General features: G+C 38.6%; 1 protein-coding gene across 50 annotated transcripts in view; it reads right to left on the bottom strand.

Moving 5' to 3' along the window:
- LOC125711805 (latent-transforming growth factor beta-binding protein 4) overlaps positions 1-12,214 on the bottom strand; it is a 68,105-nt gene extending 55,891 nt beyond the window's left edge. For 29 of the 50 annotated variants that reach the window (XM_048981118.1, XM_048981127.1, XM_048981128.1 and 26 more), the window contains exons 1-4: positions 11,787-12,212; positions 7,394-7,618; positions 6,271-6,545; positions 3,936-4,035 (exon numbers count right to left, since the gene is read on the bottom strand). In XM_048981118.1, the coding sequence (XP_048837075.1) occupies positions 3,936-4,035; positions 6,271-6,545; positions 7,394-7,618; positions 11,787-12,024 (838 nt within the window). In that variant the 5' untranslated portion in view covers positions 12,025-12,212. Of the gene's footprint in view, positions 1-3,935; positions 4,036-6,270; positions 6,546-7,393; positions 7,619-11,786 lie in introns of all 50 variants that reach the window. The other 21 variants (XM_048981151.1, XM_048981155.1, XM_048981163.1 and 18 more) reach the window with 2 other exon arrangements.
- Positions 12,215-27,215: the final 15,001 nt, after the last annotated feature.

Genomic DNA, 27,215 nt, shown 5'->3' with positions numbered 1-27,215 from the left:
ATTACTCTAGATTTCTGACTAATCTCATCGCTCGATTAACCTGGAGGTGAGTGGCAATATAATATTACACAGTGATGAACGATCTTGCAGCCTCCGAGTTCAGTCAGAGGGATCTACTGAAATTATTATAGTCCCTGAGCTGAACTGACCAAACAAGCTGATACTGCACCAGCTTGTAGCTGCCCTGCAGTCCCTAAAACTAGATCAAACTGGTTTCGCATTGCGTACATAGTCATCGCCTAAAGTGCTGCAGATGCTTGCGATTGATTTAATTCTCCAAAATATTAGTATGATCCCACCCACCAGTCTTCCGAACACCTATTCAGTACAGGGGAAGGGAAGAAGTCAGAGCTGTTTGCATGTATAGCAAGTTAGTTCCTTCAAGTACAGTTACTCTTGTGCCGGTGCAGTTTTACTCATTTCTAACTGCCGTAAATTCATTTTCTATTCTGCTCCAAATCTGTCAGTGTCCTTGTAGTGCACCTATGAAGCACATTCTTCATTGTCTCTTCCTTATGGGGATATAGCAATTCATGAATAGTAATACAATTCCCTCGCAGCCTTCCTTAGTTCAGATGCTGAGGAAAGTTAACTTGCCGAGATCTCTCCTGGGCTAAGACGTGCTTCACAGCCATGGTTAGAAGGTGTGCGTTAAAAAATCCTTGACATTCCCCTTTTTTTTCATAGGCACAGGGGCAGAATGGTAATGAAATACAAATGATTACAATCAGCGCAGACAGACGTTGCATCACCAAAACAACAAAAGCAGCCATTGACTTTCATGTCAGCCCTAGTCAACAGAGCCCTACGTTCTTTTGCAGAGGTGAGCAAAGTCTCACACATAATATTTTAGTGTTTTGGGTCACCTTTCACTCCAGTAGGGTGGATAGCCTAATCGATGAGGAGGCCTGTTGTTATGTTCAGGAAAGTAAGATCCTTATTCTGTAGGTAGTCATCCTCCAAATATTTCTCTGTAATATGTAGGATTTTTCCCTCTGATAATACGAAAAACATATATAGTACTATTATAGCTAATGCGAAATACTGTGCAGCCTCTTTCACACAAGGTTAACTGTCCTACACAGCATCATACAGCTCCAGAAATGTGAAAGACTTCATTTGTATTTGATTAATGGGTATATCTATTGCTAGTGGAGATGGTGATAACTTACAAAAATAAAACAGAATGACAAATGTCTGGGAAAAAAATAGCCATCCAAAAAACACAGTCTATTAAACCTGTACCAACATTCACATAAGCACTACCTGGGAATCCCTTTATGAGAGTCATTATATTACAATTTTTGTATACTAATATAGTTCAATTGTTCTGTGACTCATCTGTGATTATTCTGGTCTGGGGTTTCGTTGTTAACTCTTTCTCACCAAGGTCTTTCCGGGCTGTTCAGGCTATTAGCCACATTTCAGCCAAGGGATTTTCAACATCTGCAATCCAGCTTAACATTGTTAAGCAATCCCTTAGAGAGGCAAGTTACATCAAAGTGATCCAAAACTTTGGCCTGCTCCTGGCACTCTTCCAATGTTGTATTTTATGGGATTTACAGAAGTCAAGCAAGTCAGCAAGGGAAAGTTGGGCAGGGGGGGGGGGGGGGTGTAACTGCAGGGACCTGGACAATAAATCCACCATATAGCGTTCCTTTTTCCAGAAAGGAGTTTCTAGGGATACTGTATATGACAGAAAAATAAAGCATTTTTAATATTATAGATTTGAATTAACATACATACATTTTGCTTCATAGTTTGATATTAGATTGCCTGATTGTGATTTCATTTTTCTATTTAATGTTTTAAAAACGTATTAATGGTGTCTACACCTCATGAAAAACAACCTGTAAGTAATTCAGCCTCAGTATAACCCAGTTCTGCTCCCTTTCCTTTCTCCTTCCAGCTATATACTGTATATATCTCTATCTATATGTATTTCAAGGAACCTCAGCCATATGGTAGATATTTGCTAATTATGATAATTATGGCTAATTATGTGATACACAGATACTACTTAAGTTTAGCCTGTAGCTAAATGTATTCATGTTTTAATAAGTGTCTCAATTCCTTTTTGCTTTGCTTTTACAAAATATTCTTGCCATCAGGCATCGGACTTCTGATCATTTGTCTAGTATGGGTTTACGGAGCACAGATACTACAAAGAGTGAATTCCTCCAAGTGAAGTAAGATAAGAAAAGACCACACTCCCCTATTTTTACAAATTATTAACCAAATGAGTAGATTGAAATCGTGTAATTCTGCTGTTAAAGCTAGACGATAATGCTTAGTATGCAAAAAACATAGAAAGCGTGACGATATGCATGATCCGATGGATAACAACAAAGAACTCAGTTGTTTGCGTGATTCTAGTGCCCTTGTCCTATCCTGTCATATTTATTATTCTCTTTCATTGCTGGGAAATTCACCATGTGACCATTATCTATAATGTGTATGTCTACCCCATGACCAGTTAAGTCACTTTAGTGTACTCATGGAGAAGCTTTTACAATCGCCTTTCTAAGAAACAGAATATTACTGATGTTGCGACTAACTCTTCCACTACATCTACCACATCCAGAGACATATGAAAACCGTCCTCTAATGGTCATTTTTGCATAGTAAGATATTTATACAGTGCATTCTGTTTTCTTTAATCTCACATTACATTGCTATTTTTTTTCAGTTTAATTACATTTTTAACATTTTACATTTTAACATACAACACAAAAAAAACACAAATCTGGTTCCGTGTGATCTGCCTCTGACATGTTTATCCCACCATATTAAACATATCATATATTTGTGCATTGCTACTGTATATAGTAAAACCCTTATGAAGAAAAATCATCTATATACAGTAGCACTGCCATTGCAGCAGAAAAATACCTGGGATTGAGTAGGAGGCACATGTTTGAATAGTGATCTCTTTCATTTGACCCACACTCCAATGGAATCGATCAGTATCATGTTCTGTCACATGTAGCGACCTTTTATTGTCACAAACAAATGTGGCCCTTCTACTCATAGGTAACACTATAACTGAAATATTCCACAGTGTTGTACATATATATATATTTCCACTCTATATATATATATATATATATATATATATATATATATATATATATATATATATATATAGTTTTTATCCTATTGTTTTTCATTTTTACTGCTCTTTTCTTGTACTGTGCACTTTTTGCTGTGACGGTGCTAATTTCCCACTTGTGGGACTAATAAAGGATTGTCTTATCTTATATCTCTTATATTTTTATTAGAAAATGGATAATGTAAATAAATAAATAAATACATATTGATTTTGTGTTTTGGATTCATTTTAATGGAGAGAAAAACAAAACGATCCCTGTATTTTACAGGGTATCACAATTCTCAAGCCACTGGTGTGACAAGAGGAGCTAATGCAGGGTAAAATGTTGCGTAGAATTCTGTTACAAATGTATCTCACACAGATTTGCATGGAAACATAATATTCTTGAACTCCAGTTCCTCGTTCTATTCACCGGAAAAGAAGCCGTTCAACGGCGAGGAAATGGGCAAGCTCACAGTTTATTTCTGACTGCGTTTGTCATGACATATACCAGGCCTTTTATGTTCCGTCTCGTAATATTAAATTGTTTTGATTTAACTATCTGCCACTATAAGCCCTACTCCCACTTCTGCAGCAGCAGAATTTCAAGGGGACTTTTACAAAACACACTTCTATAAACAAATCTTTTTCGCTCTCAGCTTCATATTATTTTTGATATTAATTCTGCAGTCATGCATAATAAATTACCATGAAATAACCAAAGCCATTAAAAAAGCCAATTCCACCATATTACCGATGCATCTGCATTGCTGAAGCAGTCTGTCATTGGATGACAGAATATTATCTCGTAACAAATCAAAAAAGACAATAGAATCCTACCCACCATGGGAAGGGCAGAGGATGCACTCATTTATCCCCCAAGCTATTCCTGTTCCTTCACAGCAGGTCTTTGGGGTCCTTAGTCCAGGCAGGCGTGAGCTACACTGTGAATCGAGCGCAAATCACATGGTCAGATTGTTATTTTTCCTGATTATGTGAGGAACACTTTGTTACCAGTTTATTGTTTTTCTTCCAATATGTTTGTTCTAGTTCTTAGTGCTTTTAATTAGTGCTCCTGTAATTAGTACAGGAGACGGAGTAGTGAGACACACAGCATCACAGCATGTAGGTGAATTCAGTTTGCTGTTGCAAGTGATCGCCAATGCCAGTAGATAATCCAGTTTATGAAACCCGGATCGCTCTGCTTGGCTGAACTCTCTCAGAGTTGTTTACGGAGGCCACGCAGTAGGTCAGAAAAGTGTGTTGGAGGGGGCGGTGAAGAAGGTCGGTTCAGGCAGTTCCAAACAAACTCATCGGGAGCCTACATCACTAAGTCACTGGAGGCAGGAGCGGAGAACAGGATGGTGGCATCCCCCACCCACAACATACCAGGAAGTGTCCCAGCTTTACAACAGCAAAAGTCTGCTGTTATGTGTTTCATAACTGCATGTCTACCATCTGCTAAATGATTATTTTATATTTTGCATCATTTATTTTTTTTCCCCTAAAAATCAGTTTTTTTCCCCCCCAGGACTCTATTTGTGTACTGTGTACTTTTTAATTAGTTTGCACTACATTTACTTGTCTCCACCATGTGTACCGCCTTTGCACCTCGTTTGTTTTGTACTAAATATACGTTTGTCTGTGCTCCATGTACCTTGATGCCATAAGCGCAAGAATGTCCCCTTGGGATCAAAAGCGTTCATCTAATCTAATACAGTACAGTATGGGTTTTGTTTAGCTTGTTTCATTGTATTTAGGAGATTTAAAATAGTATATTTCCGTTTGCTGTTCTGGGAGCTCTTAGAGATGTATTTGTGTCATAGCCAGGCATGAACAGAAGGGGGGTGGTGGCCGAACCTGTTCCTTTTGCCCAAACTATTTAAAGTGCCTCCAGGCATGGAGTGCCCCCTTTTCTACCTTTGAACACCTGTCCTGGCCAAAACCTTCGGTTTTATCATGCACAACTGAAATAGAAATTGTTTTAGAGTAAACATATTTCAACACTAAATCATAAATTCTCCATATGCTTCATCTGCCACTTTTGTTTCATTTACAAGCTTCGTGAAGGACGTGGCAAAAAATGACATAGTGATGCATACTTTAGTTTAATTAAGTTTATCTGCCTACCTTAAATGTTCCTTATTTAAATAGCCATTATGTTGACTTGGATGCAAAACGGATAAGAAAAGTACAAGATTTCATGTCCCAACTTAAAATTTTTATATATTTCAAAAATTTAAATAAAAATATATTTAATACATGCAGTTGTTTTCTTGTGTATGCTGAAACCATGAAGGTAAAAACAAGCACATCCTTTGTGACACCCTTGCTGGGTACATAATTAATATTCCCAGTAAATAAATCCTTCCTGCATGAAAATATACATTAGAGACACTGAAGATGCCAAAGGGAATCAATTCTAGAACATTAATGCAAAGCTAATGGTGAATAGAGGTGGAAATTAAGCTCTCCCACTTGCCTGAGGCGAGTAATTTGGACCAATGTTTCCCCCCCCTGGTCTTTGGGGACCCCCAGACAGTCTGCATTTTTGCTTCCTACCTGCCGGCTAGTCAAAAACTGCATGCGGGGGCACTTTTCCCTCTGTTTTTACACTGAACTAACCCAATTGGCTAGTAGCAAACCCCCCCCCCCCCCCCCCATTGGTGAATACCAAGAGTTAAAATAAAATATTTAAACATCATATTTTCCTGGCATCTAGGTGTAATGGTAACTCTTCAATGAAGCTGTCGTCTATAATACACTATAGGCACCGTCCTAGTGCATTATAATCGTCAGTATAAGGAATAATAAAGCATTACAGCATCTTCTATTGACAGACATAATGCATTATAGTGTTGATGATAATATTTCATAAGTTCAAATGAAGCTCACATCTGTAATGCATTGTATAGTGTATAGTGCATACAGTACACTATGTAATGTATTATAGTTACAAGCTTCATAAAGCATTATTAATCCTTAATAAACATGGCTATACTGTTCCTGAATGCCTCTTTATAAATATTTCTAACTATGTTTTTGATGTTTTGTGCATTCATTTTAATGCATTATGAATGTGTTCGTAGATTCTTATACACATGACATTCAAAGAAAGCGTTACCAGTGCAATTTGGATCAATGGGAACAACAGAGACAAAGCAATTGTTTGAACTTACCTGCCCATTGCGAAACTCTCTAAAGCAATATTTGAAAACAGACGACTCTGTGTCAGCGGAGTCTCCAAGAAAGTCTTGGGCTTGTACTTGGGGCGACAGAGCCTCAGCCTTCTCTCCTGGCAAACTGTTCCTTGCTTCCAGTACGCGAGTTGTCCTTGTGACGGTATCTTGCTGAGCCCTTCCCGTTTCTCCTGTTCCTACCTTCAGAACCTGGTGGATCTTTATGCTAGCTTCAGGCGGGTGCTGGACACGCACCTTTACCATTGAAGATTCAGCTGCCGAAAAGGGAATACAGAACAAACAATGATGCCCCATCCACTCACCTGAGTGTCTCTGCCGTCATGTGCAAAGATACTATTTACATTTCCCACACAGTTACTTAATGCATTACAAAATCATTAACTAAGCCATAGTTACGTACTGATCCCATGTTTGTTCATTAGTAATCAATCACAATGCAGGATCTATGTTAGTTCATGATTTGTTCTTGATTGGTAACGTTACTTGTATCCACTCAATTAAAGTGTTACCATATATCCATTAATTAATGCCGACATTACATACATAGGGTAAGATATAGATGATGGTTTTCAACAGAAAGAAAAAAAACCATAATATTACAATTTCATAAAAATAATATTATGAAAGACAAAGCAGATACCTCAAATTCATTCCGAGGGGCCATTAGAATAGCTGATGCATGCCTAGAAATGACCTATTGCACTTACAGCAATATTTTCACCAATAGACAACTGCTAATATACGTGAAAGCATGTGTCACTCACACATTCTATGACATCTACAAATATTTGTTAGCTATAGTCCAAAGACAATTTCCATTCAAGCACCGTAAACTTTACTATATTTACAATGATTCTGAATGTGTCTCCAGTTCACTTAGTTACCAGTTCATCAGTAAATAAAAAACAATCAAACACACATTTATCAAGGATTTTCATAGAAAAACACACTGTCAGCTCTTCACTCACCTTAAGTAGTTTACCTTTTACCGAAAATCAGCAAGGATAAACACTGTCTGAAAGACAAATGATGAACCTTGCAAGTATATGGATTTGCCTAACCCTTATTAAATAAATCCCATTATATTACTGGTATCACTTACCATTTGTCTGGTGATGCTCTTCACTCTGTAGTGGGAGAAGGTACTCTGACTGTGACATGAGCTGCTGGTCACGCAGCACAGAGGGATTTAATTGTGACTTTTCAATGTCATTGGTAGAGGATGTAGCTGGGATGTGGCAGAACTTTCCCGTGAAGTTTTGAGGACACTGGCAGCGGTCTTTCTGAATGCACACACCACCATTTTGGCAGAGCATTGGGCACAAGACTTAGAGAGACCCAGAAAAACAGGAAAACAGACATTGAAACTCATTAAAACCACATTAAATTGCTTGTTTGTTTATTGTTCCCTTCCATAAACAGTCAATCTACTTAAGGTTATATAAGCCTGTATTGCTAGATGGTCTCACATTTATAATAGATAAGCTTTCGATATCAGATGAAACAGAATATATTCAGTTTTGCTTATGGCTATAGCAGGCATTAACAACTTCTTTAATTGCCCTCAGAACACTGACGTTTAATTAGCCACACATTTTCATAAATCTGCTAACGGTGAAGTGATAAGTTTGACAACAACTTGGATTTTATGACATGTAGTCACAAATCCTTCCAGCAATTATTTTTAATTTAAACATCGAGGAACATGCGGCTTACTCATTACTGGGTCCCTAAGAACTAATTCCTGGAAACACACACACTAGTGGCAATAAGGAAGATGCCAGCCCATTGCATTGTTCAGAAGAGAACTGTCTCAAAATATCGGATGGCATACGTGCAACTTGGACAGACTGCACTGGCAAGAGAAAAAGCATGTAGAAGTTAAATAGCATGCAGAAGTTAAAGCTCACCAACAGCGATTGACGGACATTTAACAGGATAGTTGGTAAACACAGTAGAGATACTGCCTCTAAGATTGCCATGGAATTGGTTAAGCTCCTCTCTGAGCCACTCAACAAAAAAAAAACCCGCCTCATGAGCTTCACAAAGCTGGAATTTTTATCAGGGCTGTCAATGGGACACTGCTTGTATCCAAGGCCAATGCACAATGATGCATAACCCAGTGTAAAGAAAAACCTGAACAATGAGAAAATGGAATATGGCTGGATGAGTCGTCTTTCACCTTTTTTCTACATCTGGATGGGCTTAAATTTAGGGAAAGTCAAAGGACGCTTTCATCTCACAATGTCTGTTTCCAATTGTTAAACATGGTAAGCAATACATCTCTTGGGAGTCATTAGGTCCAGTGATTGCTCTGCATGGTCAAACAATAGCCAGGGAATAGAAGGCCGTTTTCAGGGCCAGATGCACCCTATAGTGCAAACACTGTTCCCTCTTGATTTTCCTACATTGCAGGCTAATAATGCTCCCATACAAACTGCTAAATAAATTAGAGTTTTTTACAGCATGAAGTCATGCATCTCCCATGGCCTTCCCAATCATCAGATCTAAATGTCACTGAAGCATCATGAGAAATTCTGTATTGAGCATTGCAAAGTAAATTTCTTCCCTCGGTTGATTTTCTTCCAGAAACAAGCATCCCACTATATGCAATCTACACCCTTGTATGACTGCATGGCAAGAAGAACTGAAGTAGTTTTGAAGACAAAAGCCATAACAGGTCCTGGATGTTAATGTAATATTAGGTTTTGTGTTATTTGGGCCATGAATAAGGTTTCATGAGAGTTTTTCAGCAATGCTGCTTAGTGTTTAAAAGGTTGAGAATAATTGAATTGTATAGTTACATCTAACAGGATATCGTGCATATGCTTTAAGGCTAATGGCAGCCACACTCAGTAAGAAGAACAAAAGTAAATCAAAGACATATGCTTGTAGATATTTCTAAGCAGAATGTCCATGCTTAGTTAGCCAGGGTTTCCAGAAGTGGAAAGATTTGCTTAACCCTTTAACCTTTTATCCATATCCTGGCTGTTTAAATCATGTGCAATTCCTCTTGCACTAAATTATAATACGAATTAAAAACACACAATAGCTGTGCTGGAAGGCAAAATCCAAAAGGCTATAAAAACTATGCAAAATATGTTAAAATATATTTCCATAACATTTATGGTAACATAAATATTGTATGAATGACATGTCTATAAGAATCTATGAACACATTCACTATAGGTACCATCATATTGCATCATAATGGTCAGTATAAGAATTAAGGATGTGTTGTAATGCATTATGAAGTATGTATAATGCATTATAGATGACAGCTTCATAAATCATTCATAATACATAATAAACATGTATCCATCCATCCATTTTCAAACCGCTTATGCTACTGGGTCACGGGGGTCCGGAGCCTATCCCGGATGCAATGGGTATGAGGCAGGGAACAACCCATGATGGGGGACCAGCCCATCGCAGGGCACACTCACACACCATTCACTCTCACACGCACACACACACCTATGGGCAACTTAGCAACTCCAATTAGCCTCAGCATTTTTTTGGACTGTGGGGGGAAACCGGAGTACCCGGAGGAAACCCCACGACGACATGAGGAGAACATGCAAACTCCACACACATGTGACCCAGGCAGAGACTTAAACCCAGGTCCCAGAGGTGTGAGGCAACAGTGCTAACCACTGCACCACCATGCCGCCCCTATAAACATGCATGCATTTTATAAATATTTATAATCATGTTTATAATGCTTTATGAATGCATCATCATGTGTTATGTGTTAGGTTTGTTGCCCGTCCGGCTCTATCCCATGTGTTGTTTCCCCATTTGGCCAGCAGTTCCCACTGGGCATTCCGTTTGGTATTCTCCTAATGTGTCCCCCACATAGCTGTATGGGTTTGGCTCAGATGCTGACACCCCTCCCATCGTGAGTTTGAGGCTGGCCTGAGGCCTACCTCACGTTTGTGTTACGTTTTGGTTTTGCCTTAACCCCTGGTGTCTGTATAGTTAACTAATGTCTTATTTATGGTTTCCCTGCCTGTGCCTTGTCTATGTTCTGTTTTACTTTTGTTCCTTGATTTCTCCTAGTGTTGACAGCTGTCAGTGTTTGATCCTGTTTCCTAGCTTCCTCTGTCTGTTAATTGTAATTTATTCTACCTCTTCCTTGTTGCCCCGTGCCCTTAGTGATTGGTTGTTTTGGTTATGATTCTCACCTGTCCAGCATTGTGTCTTGTTAGCAGTGTATTTAAGTGCCTGTTCTTGTTCTGTTCCTATGTGTTTCATTGTGGCGGTTTCCTGTGTCTTTCTTAATTGTAGTTCCCTGTGTTCATTCCTACCCTCAGTATTGTGGTTCCTGGTGTTGCTCCCTGCCTTTTATTTAGTCCCCTGATGGTCCCTTTGTTTTCTGTTTCTCTATTTATGCTCTGTTTTCATGACGAAACCATGGTTTGTCTCTTCCTCTATCCTGCTCCGCCATAACTGTTATGAAGGTGTTCATAAATACTGATAAACATGGTATTCATAGAAAGTGTTACTGTATTTACATACCGTATATATATGAGTAAATTATGGGTCATAACCTGGGAGATATAAGCCAGCATTATTAACTTGAATTAATACACACATTGTTTGCGTGGGAAGTCTGCATGTTCTGCCCATATTGAAACCACATGTAAATACATGGCCATTAAGGTAATTGAATTACATAAACGATCCACGTTGTATGTGTGTGCTACATACAATGGACTGGCATCCCGTCAGGGCTGCACCCTGTGCATTCCGGGATAAGCCTTAGGATCCCCTGTGACCCTGTACTGGTGAAACACTTGGAAAACAGATGGATGATGCCACTGTGATAAAGGTCATAATTGTAATCATAATTTTGTGATCATTTCAGTACAATTTTCACCTTTAAATCAGGGCGGTTTTTGAAATTTCTATAAGCTGTTGTTATGGCCTATAGGCAGGAAAGAAAAAAATGTATGTATGACATGTAAAGCATCTCAGTAATGAATGTACTTAAAGATTTAATTAGATATTTTTAGTAAGAAAAATCTGGAAAAAAACAACAACAAAAATAATAATGCATGAATAAAAAAGGAAAAAAACAATTGTATGAGGCCCTATAGAACCAAAAATCATGTATGGTAACAGACTTAATCCTGTAGCACACGTCAATCTACAAGTTTAGGCCATATAATAATGCCATTTACAAATATGCACCCAGGTTGTGAGTGACAAAGTAGAAAAAGAACCTGAGCAATGTAAAATTTTTGGATGGCCATTTCCACTGCCCATCTGGTATACATTACTGAACTGTACTCAACTGCCCTTACGAAATTTATGTTTTCATGTTTAAGAACACGCATTTAAAACAGGAGGCATTCAGCTTAAATCTACCAGCTGCAAAAATCTCTACCAATACACTGTTACCAACAAAACAAGGATACACTATTTAATTTCCTGAACTCGCACAAAAGATAGAAGGACAAAGTATTCTTTTGTTGTTGTTGATTACTTACAGATTCGGAAGCCTGTTTCCGAAGGTGGTTGACCAATGGGCTCATTACTATACAGAGTGGTGACGTTTCCATGCTCGCAATAGTTGGTGCAGCGTCCTGCACTACAGCGGACCTTGCAGATTGTAGGCGTCAAAAACATCTTGATGCGTTCTCCTTCTTTGCTGACTGTCTGACTGCTGGCTGAGTGGGTCAACGACATGCAGCAGTGGAACCAGAACAGAAAGCTGAGCAGGGGCATGATGTTTCTGTCTCATTCCCTGAAGTAAAGAAGGTTGAGAAGCACACCTTTCAGGGGATATGTAAAGGACAGAGCAGGGCAGACCATAAAAAACACAAACGACGAAAGACCTCAACCTTTTCCACTCTGCTCTGTGCGCGAAACAGTTTGCAGTGAACAAGTGAAAAAACACCCAATGTTTTTTCCCCAAAATGCAAGACAGAAACTATGTAAGGAGGGAGGTTTTTGGCATGCGTATGTGTGCAATAACAAAAAAAAAAGGCTTGCTTGAAACCAAATAGCTGTCCACTTAATTTGAAGCAGCATACTGAGCATGCTCTGGGCTCTACTCCAAACACAATGTTTATAAGGGATCCAATTCACATGCGGTTAACTCTTCACTGCAACCCTTCTCTGAAATACTGTGGGAGAAAATGCCACAGGAGGTCTAATAGGACTTAGATTTCCCTCTTCTGTGGTGAAATAAAAATTATTCACGCTTATTTAATTTCACCTTCCATATTGGTAAAGATTACTTGACCCTGTTTGGCTTTTGTTGCCTGCTGAAGAAAATGAAGCAGTTAAAATTCACTGTACTTTGCGTAGCCTCGGTATTGTCATTAAGAAGCTAATTTTTGAAGCTGTAGAACACTTGGTTTTATAGTAGATGTGTTACATCCTGCCAATCAAGTACACCTGACCCCTCCTCCGCCCTGATGAGCCACGCCTGTAGCATGTTACCCCTTGTTAATCTCTTGCATCCTTCCTCTTGCTAGGCTCGTTGGTTTCCCTGCTCCTGTTCAGTTAATAAACCCCCTTTTCGCCTAACCCCTGCCTTTGAGTCCTTCGTCCTTCATGCCATGACACCGTGGAGTTTGAATACAGTCCAACGCAGGGGAACACCCTGGAGAGGATAAATGTCCACATATTTCACCACATTAATGCAATGTCGAATTTTAATGTTTTGCAGCTGTGGACGTCTCAGTTTATTTGACCATACTTATCTTTCATGAACAAATCACAGTTTTAATCAACTCATTCGTGTGCGAACAAATTATTTTCGTATAAAACTGTGTTTCTCAAACCAGTCCTCAGAGACCCCCCCAGATGGTCCACGTTTTTGCTTCCTCCCAACTCCCAGGGAATTGGGGGAGCGCAAAAACAAGGACTGTCTGGGGGTCTCCGAGGGCTGGTTTGAGATACACTGCTATAAAATACATCAATTTATTGCAAGCAACCCAGAAGTCATTTAAAATGCTTTTTCTTCATGGCCACAGTGATGGTTATGCGATTTTCGTGAAACAAAAAATGTTACACATGCTGTGCATGTTACACGGTCCCTGACAGGTTCATGCAATCTGAGATGAATGTTGGGAAAACTCTGTGTGAGCTGAAAAATATGAGCTAAATTCAGCACCACCGAGCTCTAAGGTTTGCTTCCTTTGAGTACAGCCTAATGAGGTCATTCAGGTATAAACACAGGAACTGCCATTCATATTTTCTCTGTGACTCTGCAACCCATCATTACTGCTCATTTTCTCGATTCAAAACATGCCAGTTCTTTGTTATTCCTCATTGTCACTGATAGCCAGATGAGGAAACACCCCCCCCCTCCCACCAACCACAATGACCATATCTGTTTAAGGAATTCTCAAAACAGTCGTAACAACACTTCCTGATAAAGCTCATCAAGCATACAAGGCAAAATCCAAAACCATGACGAAACATTCACTGTCATTCCACTGCATTGCAATGAACACACTGTAGAGTTGCCTTTTGGCACTGCGTTTTTTTTTTAAAGCCTTGTGGACACATAAACACCCGTATTGGGAATAGGAAACAAGATCGCATGTTAAAATGTACAAAAGTCACCCATTAACACCATTCTGAGTGCCCACATTCAGGACTTGTAAATGCAGCATGGGAGTCAAGAGAACATTCTAGAAGCAAATGCTTACAGAGATGAAGAGTCACGATGAAACATCCCATATATGTCAGGACAAACATCTCCAAGTGCTTCAATAAGTACATCCAAAGGCGTAATTTTGGTTTGAACATTGGTGGGGTTGAGGTCTCCACCCATTTAGAGGGTGACATGATTTTTTGGGGGGGTTGTATCAGCCAGTTTTGATTACTAGGGGGGTTACAACCTGTCCCCCACCCCCCCCTGTAATTTATGCCCATGGGTACATAAACAGTAACATTGGCAGAATACTCTGAATAATACATATAATACTAATTGTGCACATGTTTAGTTAGGGCTGTAAGAGCAAGAGAACAACGTAGTTGTAGGGAACCTGGTTTTATAATTTGATTAATTTCTTCTGTTAAGCTGTGAGAAAAGGCAATTTTCTAGGAAATGGTAATTCACATGGCCTGCAGTAAGGTAAAATACAGAAATTGTCTCCCTTAAGTAGTACAATACAACCTAAATACAGCAAATTACAAAAATGAGTCTAATCACAAGCAGCACAATGGCTTGCGGGTAACACTGTCACCTGTTGGGGTTACAAATCCTTCCTCAAGTGTGTATTCTTCCCATTTCACCCACATTTCCCGAAGGTATCCTATTTTCTTCTCACAACCCAAAGACATGCAGTTAAGCTAATTTGCCCATTCAAATGTAACGTGTATGTTCTGGCATTCCATTCGGGGTGTATCATGCCTTGTGACCTTTGCTGCCTGAGACAGACTTCAGGCCTCATGTAACACTAACCAGGATACGCATGGAGCCAAATCACATAATGTATGAAAGTATATGTTTCATTTAGTGCTTGTTTTAAGCAAACATTCGGATTTTAATGCAAATAAATAAATAAATAAATAATGTTCCATTTATAAACATTGTTGTTGGAAAGATCTTTAGACTTTAGAGTTCAAAATTAAAATAACAATGCGAGGGTTACTTGATGATGTGTTTATCCTGAAAATTAGTGACACCCAACATCGTTCATAATCTTTTTCTTTGATTAAAGTACGGTCAAGCACCTCAACTGATGCAATGAATAAATAATGTGTATGGCTTACAGAGAACGTGCAAAAGTAGCTTAATGGTGTAAATACCGAGGAGCAAATGATTTGACATTTTCAGGTGCTGAATAATAATTCCGTAAATATTATTTCAGAACGACATCCATCATGCCTCGATCATGAAACAGCACGCATCAAGATTCAATGTGTGTGCCAAGCAAAACAATAACAGGATTTAGTTACAATAGCGTATCTAAGTTTCTATCTGTGAGAAAGGAAATTTTGCAAACGAGCTCTTATACCGATAATGATCCTTATTGTGTGCTACGAGCTAAATACATAGAACATAATATCACTGGAATACTATGAGACTATATATTCTGTTTTTTTTTCTTAATCAAGCCAACATAATTTGAGTGCAAAGTTTATAAATATTTACCCCATTGTGCTCTCACTTCCCACTGTTGGGCAACTGGATAACTTCCAGTGGCAGGTGTCGACCTGAAATTTGTGAGTCAGAACAGCAGGAATTAAGCCAAGCTTGTGAACTGGTTCCAGATTTCTCTTAAGGTTCATTTGTAAATTTAAATTAGGCATTGGGCTGTGTATTTACACAGTTGATGGAGCTGATGTTACAGACCTGTTTGAATTGGCATCGTAGCTGAATGTAGGGAATGTAGATGATGTCACAACTCAATCCCTGTACCTTCTCATACCTCATCCCTTTTGTTTTACTGAAAACATAATATGTTTTCACACACTTGCATTATCTTTTCATTGTAAAGATACTGAAAAGAATACAGATACTGATAAACTTTATTTTTTCAGTCAGTGACGCCATGTACTGTGATATAGACCATACAGCAAACATAAACGTATTGACTTATAACTAAATTAGCTATAAACAAAATAAAGAATATAGGACAACAACTGAGTAATTCCAGTGCTGATAGATGGTGATGACTGGCTTGTCCCAGTCCTATTTTGTATATATATACTGTGTATATATATTGCTTTATGTGTATATATTTTTGTTTTTTGTATAGTTGTTTTAGCCTTTCTACAGCACTTCGGTAAACATTTGTTTGTTTTAAACATGTGCTGTATAAATTAATTTGACTTTACTAATACATTATACAGCTACAAAATAAGACATGTGGAAGGTTCATGGATGGCAAGGTAAGTTTGTTTTTTATGTAGGCTGTTGTGGGCAAGGAGGTATGGCAGGGGTGCAGGCAAATAGCCCATGAGGGACCAAGTTTGTTTAGGGAAAACGGGGAAAATATATATCAACGGGTCATTCTGGAAGCAGCAGTTCATTCAGGGGCAGCCATCCTCCAATATTCACATGGGCAGAGAGCATGCACCACTGCCGTGCCCTTTCCTTCCCTCCGGAACCATCCCCCGCTTGAGGCCATTACCGCCGTGTCCTGTTGCCCCTCATGTGGTATACCGTTGTACCGTAGGCTCATGTGGTGCTGAGCGCCCCCTGCTGGTGCATGACGAGTTCCCTGTGGACTGTTGTGTCACAACACCAACTCATAAATGGACATTATGGATATATTATGTATTCAAGTTGATAAAACGCTTACATACAATCCTCTGGACACTGTATTTTTAGTTGTCCCCCAGCTGCGGATGAGCATTACACCTTCATGTTCTTTTATCCATTAAAATTCAAGTTAAGATGGGATTTATATTACGAAGTATGTAAAGGATTCCATGCTCTTGTGCTTGGTCTTGTGTTGTTTTAATCATAATTGGCAAACTAACATCAGGAATGGGAAATGTTGCCTGATAGTATATTATCTTCTATGTTACACAAACTGTATACACTCATATTGTCATGAGGAGCTGAAGATGGTTAAAATCATATATTAAACAGTACAGAATAGAGCTGGTTAGCTTAATTAATCACTTGGCAGTGCTCCTTGCACCCTCTGCCCTTCAGCAAAAGCTCCTCCCTCTCACAGTCCCCCAACTAACATAACCATCAAAATACAACTGACTGAAAAATTGTAGAAGCATAATTAACACTTCAATTTTGAAATTTACGAAGTAACCGTTTCTCACCAAAAACTGGAGACAAGAAATGCATAATAAAACAAGTATGTAAATCCACCTTATGTAGATGACTGCCGTGGAGTCAAAATTCCTTCATGCCGAAGGAACTCTGGATAGAGTGTAACGGCAGTAGGGATTTGGGAGTAAAAGGTGGGATATGTCCAGTCAGAAAGCCTGATCTACATTCCTCTTTGAAGTGGTATGAGGTACAGGTTAGTTATATGGGATGTGAGCAAATAAAGGTGTATTTGGGCCTTGATCCTACACCAGAGGACAACACTTGTGATAAGGTGCCAGGGTATATTATGTGTGTGTGTGTGTGTGTGTGTGTGTGTGCGTGTGTGTGAGCGGGTATACCTTACCTTATGGGGACACAATGTCCCCACAACGTGATGAATATCCATTTTTTTCCCTTATGGGGACCAGGAGAGAGTCCCCACAAAGATATGAATACACGAATACACATGTATGTGTATGTGTGAGTGAATAGGCTGCCAAATTTAATTGTTGATTTAACAAGTAGCAATGTGTTATTGCTCATTTACATATATACTATGGTTAAATTGTATTTTTACACTTGCTACCTAGATAAATAGCTTTAATACATGCAGGTTCAGCCTTGAGGCGAGGGTATGTGAGTTTGAAGTAATACAAAAGTAGCCTGTGCAGTCGATTGAGCCACAGAAAGGGCAGGAATTTACTATCACCTTGAAGGTTGTAGGAGTATGTAGATGCATCCATTGATCCATCCGTCTTCCATTTTCTTATTCTGGTCAGGGTCGTTGGGTAACCTGGAGCCTATCCCAGGCAGTATAGTACATTATGCTAGGGTACGCCGGTCTATCGTAGGACACACACGGCTAGTTTAGAGAGACCAATTAGCAAGCTACTTAGCATCATGGGCAACAAAGCACACCATGCTAGGGTACGCCGGTCTATCGTAGGACACATACGGCTAGTTTAGAGAGACCAATTAGCAAGCTACTTAGCTTCATGGGCAACAAAGCACAGCCGTTGCGTAACTACTTGACGAAACAAAAAAGCACGTTCAGTAATAAACCCATACGACTGTGTTTTTTCCAGGAACACTTCCTGACGTCTTTCCTGCCAGCTGTGATCAGACTCTGCAATCAATCTCTCTGCTGACCTCATTTTCCACACCACAAAATTGTTTGCACTGTACATTTTTGCACACTGTTTTTGCGCACTGCACTATTTAGCTAGGTGTCTTTTCTTGTTATTTGCATCTATTTATATTGTGCTTATTAAACCATGATACTTATTTTCTGCTATAACACCTGCAATGCAATTTCTATTCAGATCAATGCATTTTCTTATCTGAATTCTTTACTCCATTTCTCATTTAGACCGATAAAATCAACCCAGTGCTACCAGTGCAGTACAAATGTGTTTCAGAACTGGCAAATGTGTTTCTACTGTAAGCTAAAGTTGATACTGTATGTCATTGGTTGCTATATAATGCGAGTAAATTAAATTAAAAATTGCGACAAAACCAGATAACTGCAATTTACGTAATACATAGAAATGACAATTTATGACTGTTGACTGGATTAATTTAAATGTTAAGATTCACACAATGAGCATATTTATATACACACTTAACATCAAAGAAATATGATTGATTTTGGTGACCAGGGCTTATTCAATGTAGTACTAGGCCAACTGGAGAAAATTGTGGTTATAGAATAAACAGAATTCAACATTTCAGTTTTGTACGAAAGCAATGGCAACGTGTATAAATACAGTTCTTATCTGGAGAATTACACATAGTATTCAAAGAATAAAAACTGTCATTCAAGGATTTTGTCCTTTGTGCTTAAGTAATTGAGGAAAACTGTGACAATGCTGAAGTAGTGCACACAGGGAATGATAATCAGTAATATTCTCCTGACGAGGGCTGATCTTTTCTGCAGGCTGCAGTATTGTTGGTGATGTTTGTATTTGTTTTATGTTTGAGGATGCTTTGCGTAACTTGTGACCTTCATGTCTATATGACCAGGGGGTTAATGCCAGCATGGCATCACTAGACTGATAAGGAGCAGAGGCGGAAAGTTCAGGTCCAGAAAGTACAAATCCAGACCAAAATTTTGTTTCAACCGACCAGCTGAATATAAAGAATGACAGTCGCAGATTAGGGGTTGGTTGAAACAAAATCTTGGTACTATATGGATTTGTACTCTCTGGACCTAACTTGCCACCTCTGATTAGGAGATTTAAGTACAAAGTGTCAGGCAGCAAATTTTCATAATTTCATAAACACTAAAACTGGAACAATTTATACAGTAATAGAGTATGTCCTTAAACTTTCAATTCAGTTTCTCAAAATAAAATCGCATTTCCCACAACCTTCATTTAAAATGCATTTTCTCTCATGTGGCAGATCAGTTTCAGCATTTCGACAGAACACATCCACTTCCTAAAGCACAGATTGCGTCTTATTCTCAATCAAAAAACACGACAGCTCAGCATAATTAACTTCAGTCATCGCAACATGATTCCCCGTCATTCCCACACCACTGTATTATGCACAAACGGAGCTGCGTTTGTTTGTTGTAGTTTACAGAAACACTTTAATGTCAAAAGACTAAGAGTGTGGCAAGGGAGAGGCCAAAAAGCGACATTATCTAACAAAATTCATGCCATAGTGGTTTTTGGACTAACTGATGTCGGGAGAAACTACCCAATGAGTACAACTCAATACAAGCTGATTTGTGGTTGCCTCTATTAGCCACATTGTTAGACAGGGAAAGGGGGAATTTATAGAAGTATCTCCTGTACAAAAAGAAGAATACAGAATTCACATTTCTAATATACAGTATTCACATTTCTAATACTGGATAGTTTACAGTACCCGTGGCATAGCAGTGTTATAGGTTACTTAATATTTAGTTTGTTGCATCTGTGGATATTCATACTCTATGTAACAATGTAGTACTGTATTACTTATACATGGGAATATATAAAAAATGAGGATTGCAGCCTTTTATACTCATCGTTCTAAAATGCATTGTTACAGATCTGAGTGGTGATCTTAAGAAGACATACAAATGCTGTTGCCAGAGTAACAAGAAATTGCGGATGCAGAAGAGGGAACTTTATACAGGTGATGAGGAATCCTGTGGGGGCTACGCCCTGGAGTCCATCCAAAGATATTTAAGGTGCAGCTGAGCCATCTTCCCCTGCTGCGGAAAGGAAAACGTCATATGTGATGTGGCTGCATCCAGACCAGATTTGTAATTCTGTAAACGAGGATGCAGTGACTGACGACTGGTGTGACTGAATGTCAGCTTCTGGCACTGCAATTTTTGAAAATGTGAAATGCATAATTTACTGTCCATTCTGAATGCTGAAAATCATTTTGTATGTTTGTGACCTTCCATATTGTGTTTTGGATATTGCCCAAACTTGAGTACGACAACATCTTTCTTTTCATGACACACGGGCACATATGTAGGTGAAAGCAAGCTTTGCAGTGAAGGGCAGCCAGATGTAGTAGCACCCATGGAGCTGGGGGTTATGGACCTTGGACAAGGGCCCACAGATGTGATTATTCTGCCAGGCTTTAGAGGCTTAACTCCTAAGTATGTGTTATCTGTAATTTGGACATTCTGAACCCAGGGACTGCCTGTATGTATGATGTTGAGTCTCTTCAGTTTTTTTAAGGCTAAGTTAGTACTGTGGCATAGGCTAAGTTAGTACTGTGGCATAGGTTTCAAGGGTATCCATGCAGTGTGTCGTCAAAAGTGCAGCTTTGTCTGTTTGATACAGACATACAGAACAGTCTGGAGTTGCAGTAATATACTGCAGTTTATCTAGTTCATTGTTTAAGTTTTGTTCTTCAAAAACAGCTTAATTAATTTTCCTTTGTAGTGTTTTGTTGACATATTTTGCTTGTGTTTAATTTACTGGATGTGTTTGTCGTGATTAACTTCCTCTTCCAACCTTGTGAATTTAATTCAGCATATTTCTGGAGTTGAAAAAGTAATAGAAAGAAGGTAAAAACTAAAAGAAAGGACAAAGGTGTGTTTAATGAAAGTACGTTCATGGAACAAATGATATCTTAAATGATATCTGCATGTGGATCAGTGGGCTAAGCCTTTGTGCCTGTAATAGAAGGTCACCCGTTCAAATCCAGTTTTGGCACATCTGCGGGTCCTTGAGCAAGGCCCTTAACCCCCCAGCTCCCTGGGCGCCCCAAGAGGTGGGCTACCCTTCGCAGACAACTTACTGTACAAAGAGCAAGTTGAGGGAGGCATAAAGACAATTTCCCCACAGGAATCAGTAAAGTAACAATTATTTTTATTATTATTAAAAGCAGAGGTGAGTGTCTGTTGTCAGTGTGTTGAGCAATATGTGAATTAGGAATGTGACACAAAATTGATTTACTGGAGGTGATGTTTCCTTTGTCAGTGATTCGGTCCACATAGGGTGACACCCCAAAACTTAATGCTTTTTTGACCAAACAATGGCAATATCCAATTCTTATCGAGTGTGCAAACTAAATATACTTAACGTGAGTTGGGACAGAGAGGATGAAAACACGCAGACAATCCTCTTCATTTGACGGCCCCACTAAAAATGGCCAGAACTGATTATTTTTATAGTCATTTTCCACATACATTCAAAGAGTTTAATAATTAGCATGGCGACGCGATGGGCAGCATCGTCGCCTCACAACTGGAGGTTTGAATCTCAATGAGTTTGTGTGGAGCTGAATGTTCTGCCCATGTGTCAAGGCCGTCTTCTGGGAAACTCCATTTTCCGTATGCAGCCCCAAGACATGGCGTCTCGACTGAGTGTACTGCGTGGTTCGGAGGGTCTTATGATGCTCTGGCAGTGGTGCGATAATTCCCAGTTCAGATTCCTTGTTGGGTAGAATGATATCAGTGCTGGGTCCTTAAGCCGGGTCCTTACCCCCCAGTCGTTCCAGGGACCACCTGACCCTGCCTTCTCAGAAAATGAATATGGCTTTAGATAAAAGTGTCTGCTGAGTAGAAAGTACAATTTTCTATATTATGTCTGTCTGTGCCTTGTGATGGACTGGCATCCTATCTAGTGCGTCCCCTAGCCTGCTTTATGCTGCCTGGAATTGGCTTGCAACCCTCTATTGGATATGTGGTTTGACGACCACATGATAGATGGATGAATGATTTTTCTAAAATAAACTTCTAAACCTATAAACACTCAGGAGAAAAAACAAAATAAACCAAAAGTGACAAAATCAATAGCTTGCAAAAATATTTTTCAGTTTTAATTATTTTTTTTATGTGGCCCCATTTTTTTTATTTAATAGATTCTGAAACATTGCACTTGTATTTCAATGAAATATCTCCTGCCTAATTGATTTCATGAATGAAATGTTGCATAAATGAATTGCTGAAAATGGACTTCCATGTATCGGACCAGCATCCTTGTAGGCTTACTTAGTAGTTGTGACCTGTAGCTGTGACATTTGCTTCTAAAACTGGGTCTTGCGAAGCATCCAAAAATATTCTTTCACAGCTTGATTTAAGACAGCTAGCTATGGAGGGTGCAGCTGACTTCTCATTGCTGAAACGTAAGGAGTTGTCTAGGCAACCAGCATACACGTCTTTAAAAAAAAAAAATGTAAAAAAAAAAATCAGGCTTCTTAAATATACAGCAACACAAAGGTATTTCGTAGGCTAACCTCGTGGGTTGGTCTCTGTCACAATGTGATCTTGTTTTTTTTTGTTTGTTTACCAAATGATTATTTAAACGTCTTGTATCATTTTGTCTTTAATTTTCTGCATGCGCTGAAAATTAGTTTCTCCGTATTTTATGATATAGCACCCCAAGGCAACTGGATGAGTCACAAGGCACTTCAGAGCTCAGTATTTATTTACAGATTTACATACACAATTTTGGTTTCTACTCTTTAATTACAAGAAACAAACTAATACCTTCAGGAAGTACTGTGTATAGCCCATTGTACATTACTGCTATAGTGATTTGTTTATTGGTTGTTGCTAAGCTGTTACATGGGGTGATAACCATTGTCTTATTTAAAGGGCAACGCATACCGTATATTTGAGTTGTGATTTCTTTTGTGTACTCCTATGTTCTACAGTTTTGACTAAAGCATATACTGAAGCTCCAGTAATAATATGTTTTATAAGTCTTTAGAGATGGCTAAGTATTTATGTCAAAGTACTGAGTCACAAATGCTTCGAGCTTTATCAGAAATAGGCAGTACCATGTATCATCCAGGTTGGGTTTCCTGTACTTTCAAAGTTTTATAATAGAGAAATATAACTCATAATGTACTGATTTACTTTTATGTAAGTGTTTGGTCAACAAATCATCTTCCATCATAAATGGTGAACACTTCATTACTGCAATGCTGAGTGAATATCTTTGTGGTATTGTAGTAGGCAACACCTTCATACCATTTCATTACAAAAGGAAATCACCTCTGGTATCGTATCTGTAAAAGAGTAACCATGGTAAAGATTTATTAGGTCCTAAATTTGTGTCATCATCTGGTAATTGGGAATTTAAGCTTTTTATATATATCATATAAAATACAACCACACCACAAGAAACAAATAATGTTGACTATTTTGTATAAACAGCACAGGCCTGGGATATGTTAGATGGTAAGCTAACGTAACAAGCTACTCATAGTCAATGTTTTGAATGTAGAAGACTTGAGTGACTCTGGTAAGGGCCAAACTTTTATAGCCAGATGACTGGGTCAGACCATCTCCAAGATGTCAGGGCTTGTGGGGGTGCTCACGGTCAGCCATGGTGAGTACTTACTGACAGTGACACGAGAAGGAAAAAAAAAAAATACAAACTGCCAATTGGGTACTCAGTGGCCAAGACTTATCATTGCAAGATGTGAACAAAGGGTATTCCATCTGTTACTAACCAACAGAAGGGCTATTAGGGCATAAATCACAGATCATTTTAATGATGGTAATGAAGTAATGTGTCACAAGAGCCAGTACAGGACATCAAGACCTGTTGTGTGACGGGCTGCGTAGCTGCAGATTATACTTGTTGTTTCACCGCATCCCACATATGCTTGACATGTGCCTAGTGCTACACATGATGCATGTGATTCATTGGACCAGAAAATCTTCCATTGATTAAAGGTCCATTTGCCAGTCTGCCCATTGTCTACACACACACACACACACACAGTATATATATATATATATATATATACAGTATACTGTATATATATATATATATATATATATATATATATATATATATATATATATATATATATATATATATATATGTGAATGAAAAACAGAAATATATTCATTGTTGAAATATAGTTCTCTGATATTTTTATTTAATCTGACAATAACTAAAAGATTTTAGTGAAACATTGTTTTCTATAATAGAAAATATGTGAAAAAATGTAAAGGTACTATCTGTTTCTTACGTAGCAATGGCAGCTTTAAATGTTTTTTGGTATAAAACACTGAGGTATCAAAATGAATGCATGCAATAACGCAAAGAAACATATTTTTGGTATGAACCAGCTTTGCACATTCTTCCAGATGTTCTTCTGACCTTCTGTTTGGGATCATTTTCCTGACAGAAGATAAATTTCAGTTTTTTAGCAAAAAATCGGATTCTTCTTGCCTTCTTCCTTATATTTTACCAAGATACATCACTGTTGTTTTTGAGGCGTGGACAGTGTTAGATAGCCAGCACATCCACACTTATGTCTCATCTGACCAGAAAATATTTTCCCACTTCGCAAATGGGTTATCATCACACATTTGGGGATCGTTGTGCCACCATTTCATACAGGCGAGTATTATACACTGATATGGTAGACTAGTATTATGCACGCTGATATGGCAGATTAATGTTACACACACTGATGTGGCACATTAGTGTTATGCACGCCAGTATGGCACATTAGTGTTACGCACGCTGATATGGTACATTAGTGTTACGGACACTATAGTACATTAGTGTTACGCACGCTATGGTACATTAGTGATATGCACACTGATATGGTACATTAGTGTTACGCACACTGATATGGTACATTAGTGATACGCACACTGGTATGGTACATTAGTGATACGCACACTGGTATGGTACATTAGTGTTACGCACACTGATATGGTACATTAGTGTTACGCACACTGGTATGGTACATTAGTGTTACGCACACTGATATGGTACATTAGTGTTACGCACACTGACATGGTACATTAGTGATACGCACACTGACATGGTACATTAGTGTTACGCACACTGATATGGTACATTAGTGTTACGCACACTGATATGGTACATTAGTGTTACGCACACTGATATGGTACATTAGCGATACGCACACTGATATGGTACATTAGTGTTACGCACACTGATATGGTACATTAGTGTTACGCACACTGATATGGTAGACCAGTCCACATTTATTTTAATGGAGCAGTTCACCATAAAGATATATTTCATAGCTGCTGTCTATTATGGAAACCTTGTTGGATCAGAGTTTTGTTTGGCTCTTATTAATCATGTCCTTGTTTCTTGATCTTTGTATCATTTTAAGATGGAAGTATGTTATGCTTTTTCATCCCATTATTCATAATCAAAGCACTGCACCAATCGTTTCAATGACAGTGAACAAAATTACAAGAAACATTCAAGTAATGGAAACAACATATACACATGCAACTTCTAACTGCTAATCCTGGTCATGGTTGCAGGGTAAATAAAACCAATAAAATATAAACAGTAATGAAAGCTTTAAATGACAGAGAAACATTGGGGATTACAGACCAACCATTAGAGGAACATTATATATCATTTAAACAAGACTGAGTTTGCAACATAGCTACATTTGTTATGGTAAAATAAGTATTATAGTAAATCAGAAAGTTGGGCCTTTCTACTTTCGTTTGAACATAGATTTTATATCTGTTTGAGGAAACTGATATTATATGTTGCATAATCAATTCTGCTTGTGATGCTTGGGCAATAAGCTTCTAGTGTAAAGCTTGTAAAGAAACTGAGACCATTTCTCATGTAGCTGTCTGAAGACTATAGTACAAATCTTGAAACAAATTATGAAGGTTTTTCATGGGATTTTATAGAGATCTATTAAATATTCCTAATTTATAGAGATCTATGTATGATAAATGTTTCCAAAAAATTCTCTTAATATGCTATTCATCCAACAATCCTTTACAGATTCATTTGCAGATTTATTTTTTGTTAAATGAGATTATGTTTCTGGCTCTCTTTCAGGCCACATCACAGAACTCTGCTTTTGCATAAGAGCAGCGTTTAATTCTTTGTCTAGACTGGTATCCTGATTCTGATTGGGATTTAGTAAAAATATATATCCCATAGAATGGATTCTGCCAGTGATGTTATTTCTGCTTAGTCTCTAACAAAGAACATGTGCAAGGTCATAAAATTTCTTCCAGGGTTCCCATACTTCACTATACTATATTACAAAAGTGAATTTGAATTGACTGTATTCCTGGCTTGTTTTACATCAGTAACTAAATTTTACCAGTACGATATCCCACCAATCAATCCATTAGCCTACACAGGCGGTTGCTAAGGGCACCACTTTCCAAGGAAGCACCAAGTTAGCAATACCTACCCCGGCCAGTGCCACTGCACCAGTAACACTCCCACTGTAAACCAGTTATCAGGAAACACTGTCTCATCGGCACAATTGCATGCTTCTCCTGATTGAATCCCACAGCTAGTTTTTGTTTTGTCTTTTAACCAGAATTAGAACAAAATTGCCTAAATGCCTATATTGTATATTGCACATTATCTGCATAGGATAAGGCCATCCATTTCAGAAGCAGCTTGTCAAATTCAGGGTCATGTGGGGGAGGGTGTCTGGAGTCTATGCGTGCAAGGCATTTACAGCATTTACACCTACAGTATGGGCAGTTTGATAACTCCAGTCCACCACAACATGGGGAGGACATGCAAACTCCATGATGTGGAACCCTGGTCCCAAAGGTGTGTGGCGACAGTGCTAACCACTGCACCACCATTATATGGAAGGATGGATGGATGATGGATGTATGCTTGTACTATCTCATACCTTTCTGTCCTTTTATCCACTTTTGCACGTCTCCAGCTTTCTGGTCTTATTAGCTTCAGATACATATCTCTGCACGTATCTAGTATAT

The sequence above is a fragment of the Brienomyrus brachyistius genome, chromosome 17 (assembly GCF_023856365.1).
Source record: "Brienomyrus brachyistius isolate T26 chromosome 17, BBRACH_0.4, whole genome shotgun sequence".
In the NCBI taxonomy this organism is placed as follows: Eukaryota; Metazoa; Chordata; class Actinopteri; order Osteoglossiformes; family Mormyridae; genus Brienomyrus; species Brienomyrus brachyistius.
Note: the sequence above shows the minus strand (reverse complement) of the source record. Positions and strands in the feature narration are given on the sequence as shown.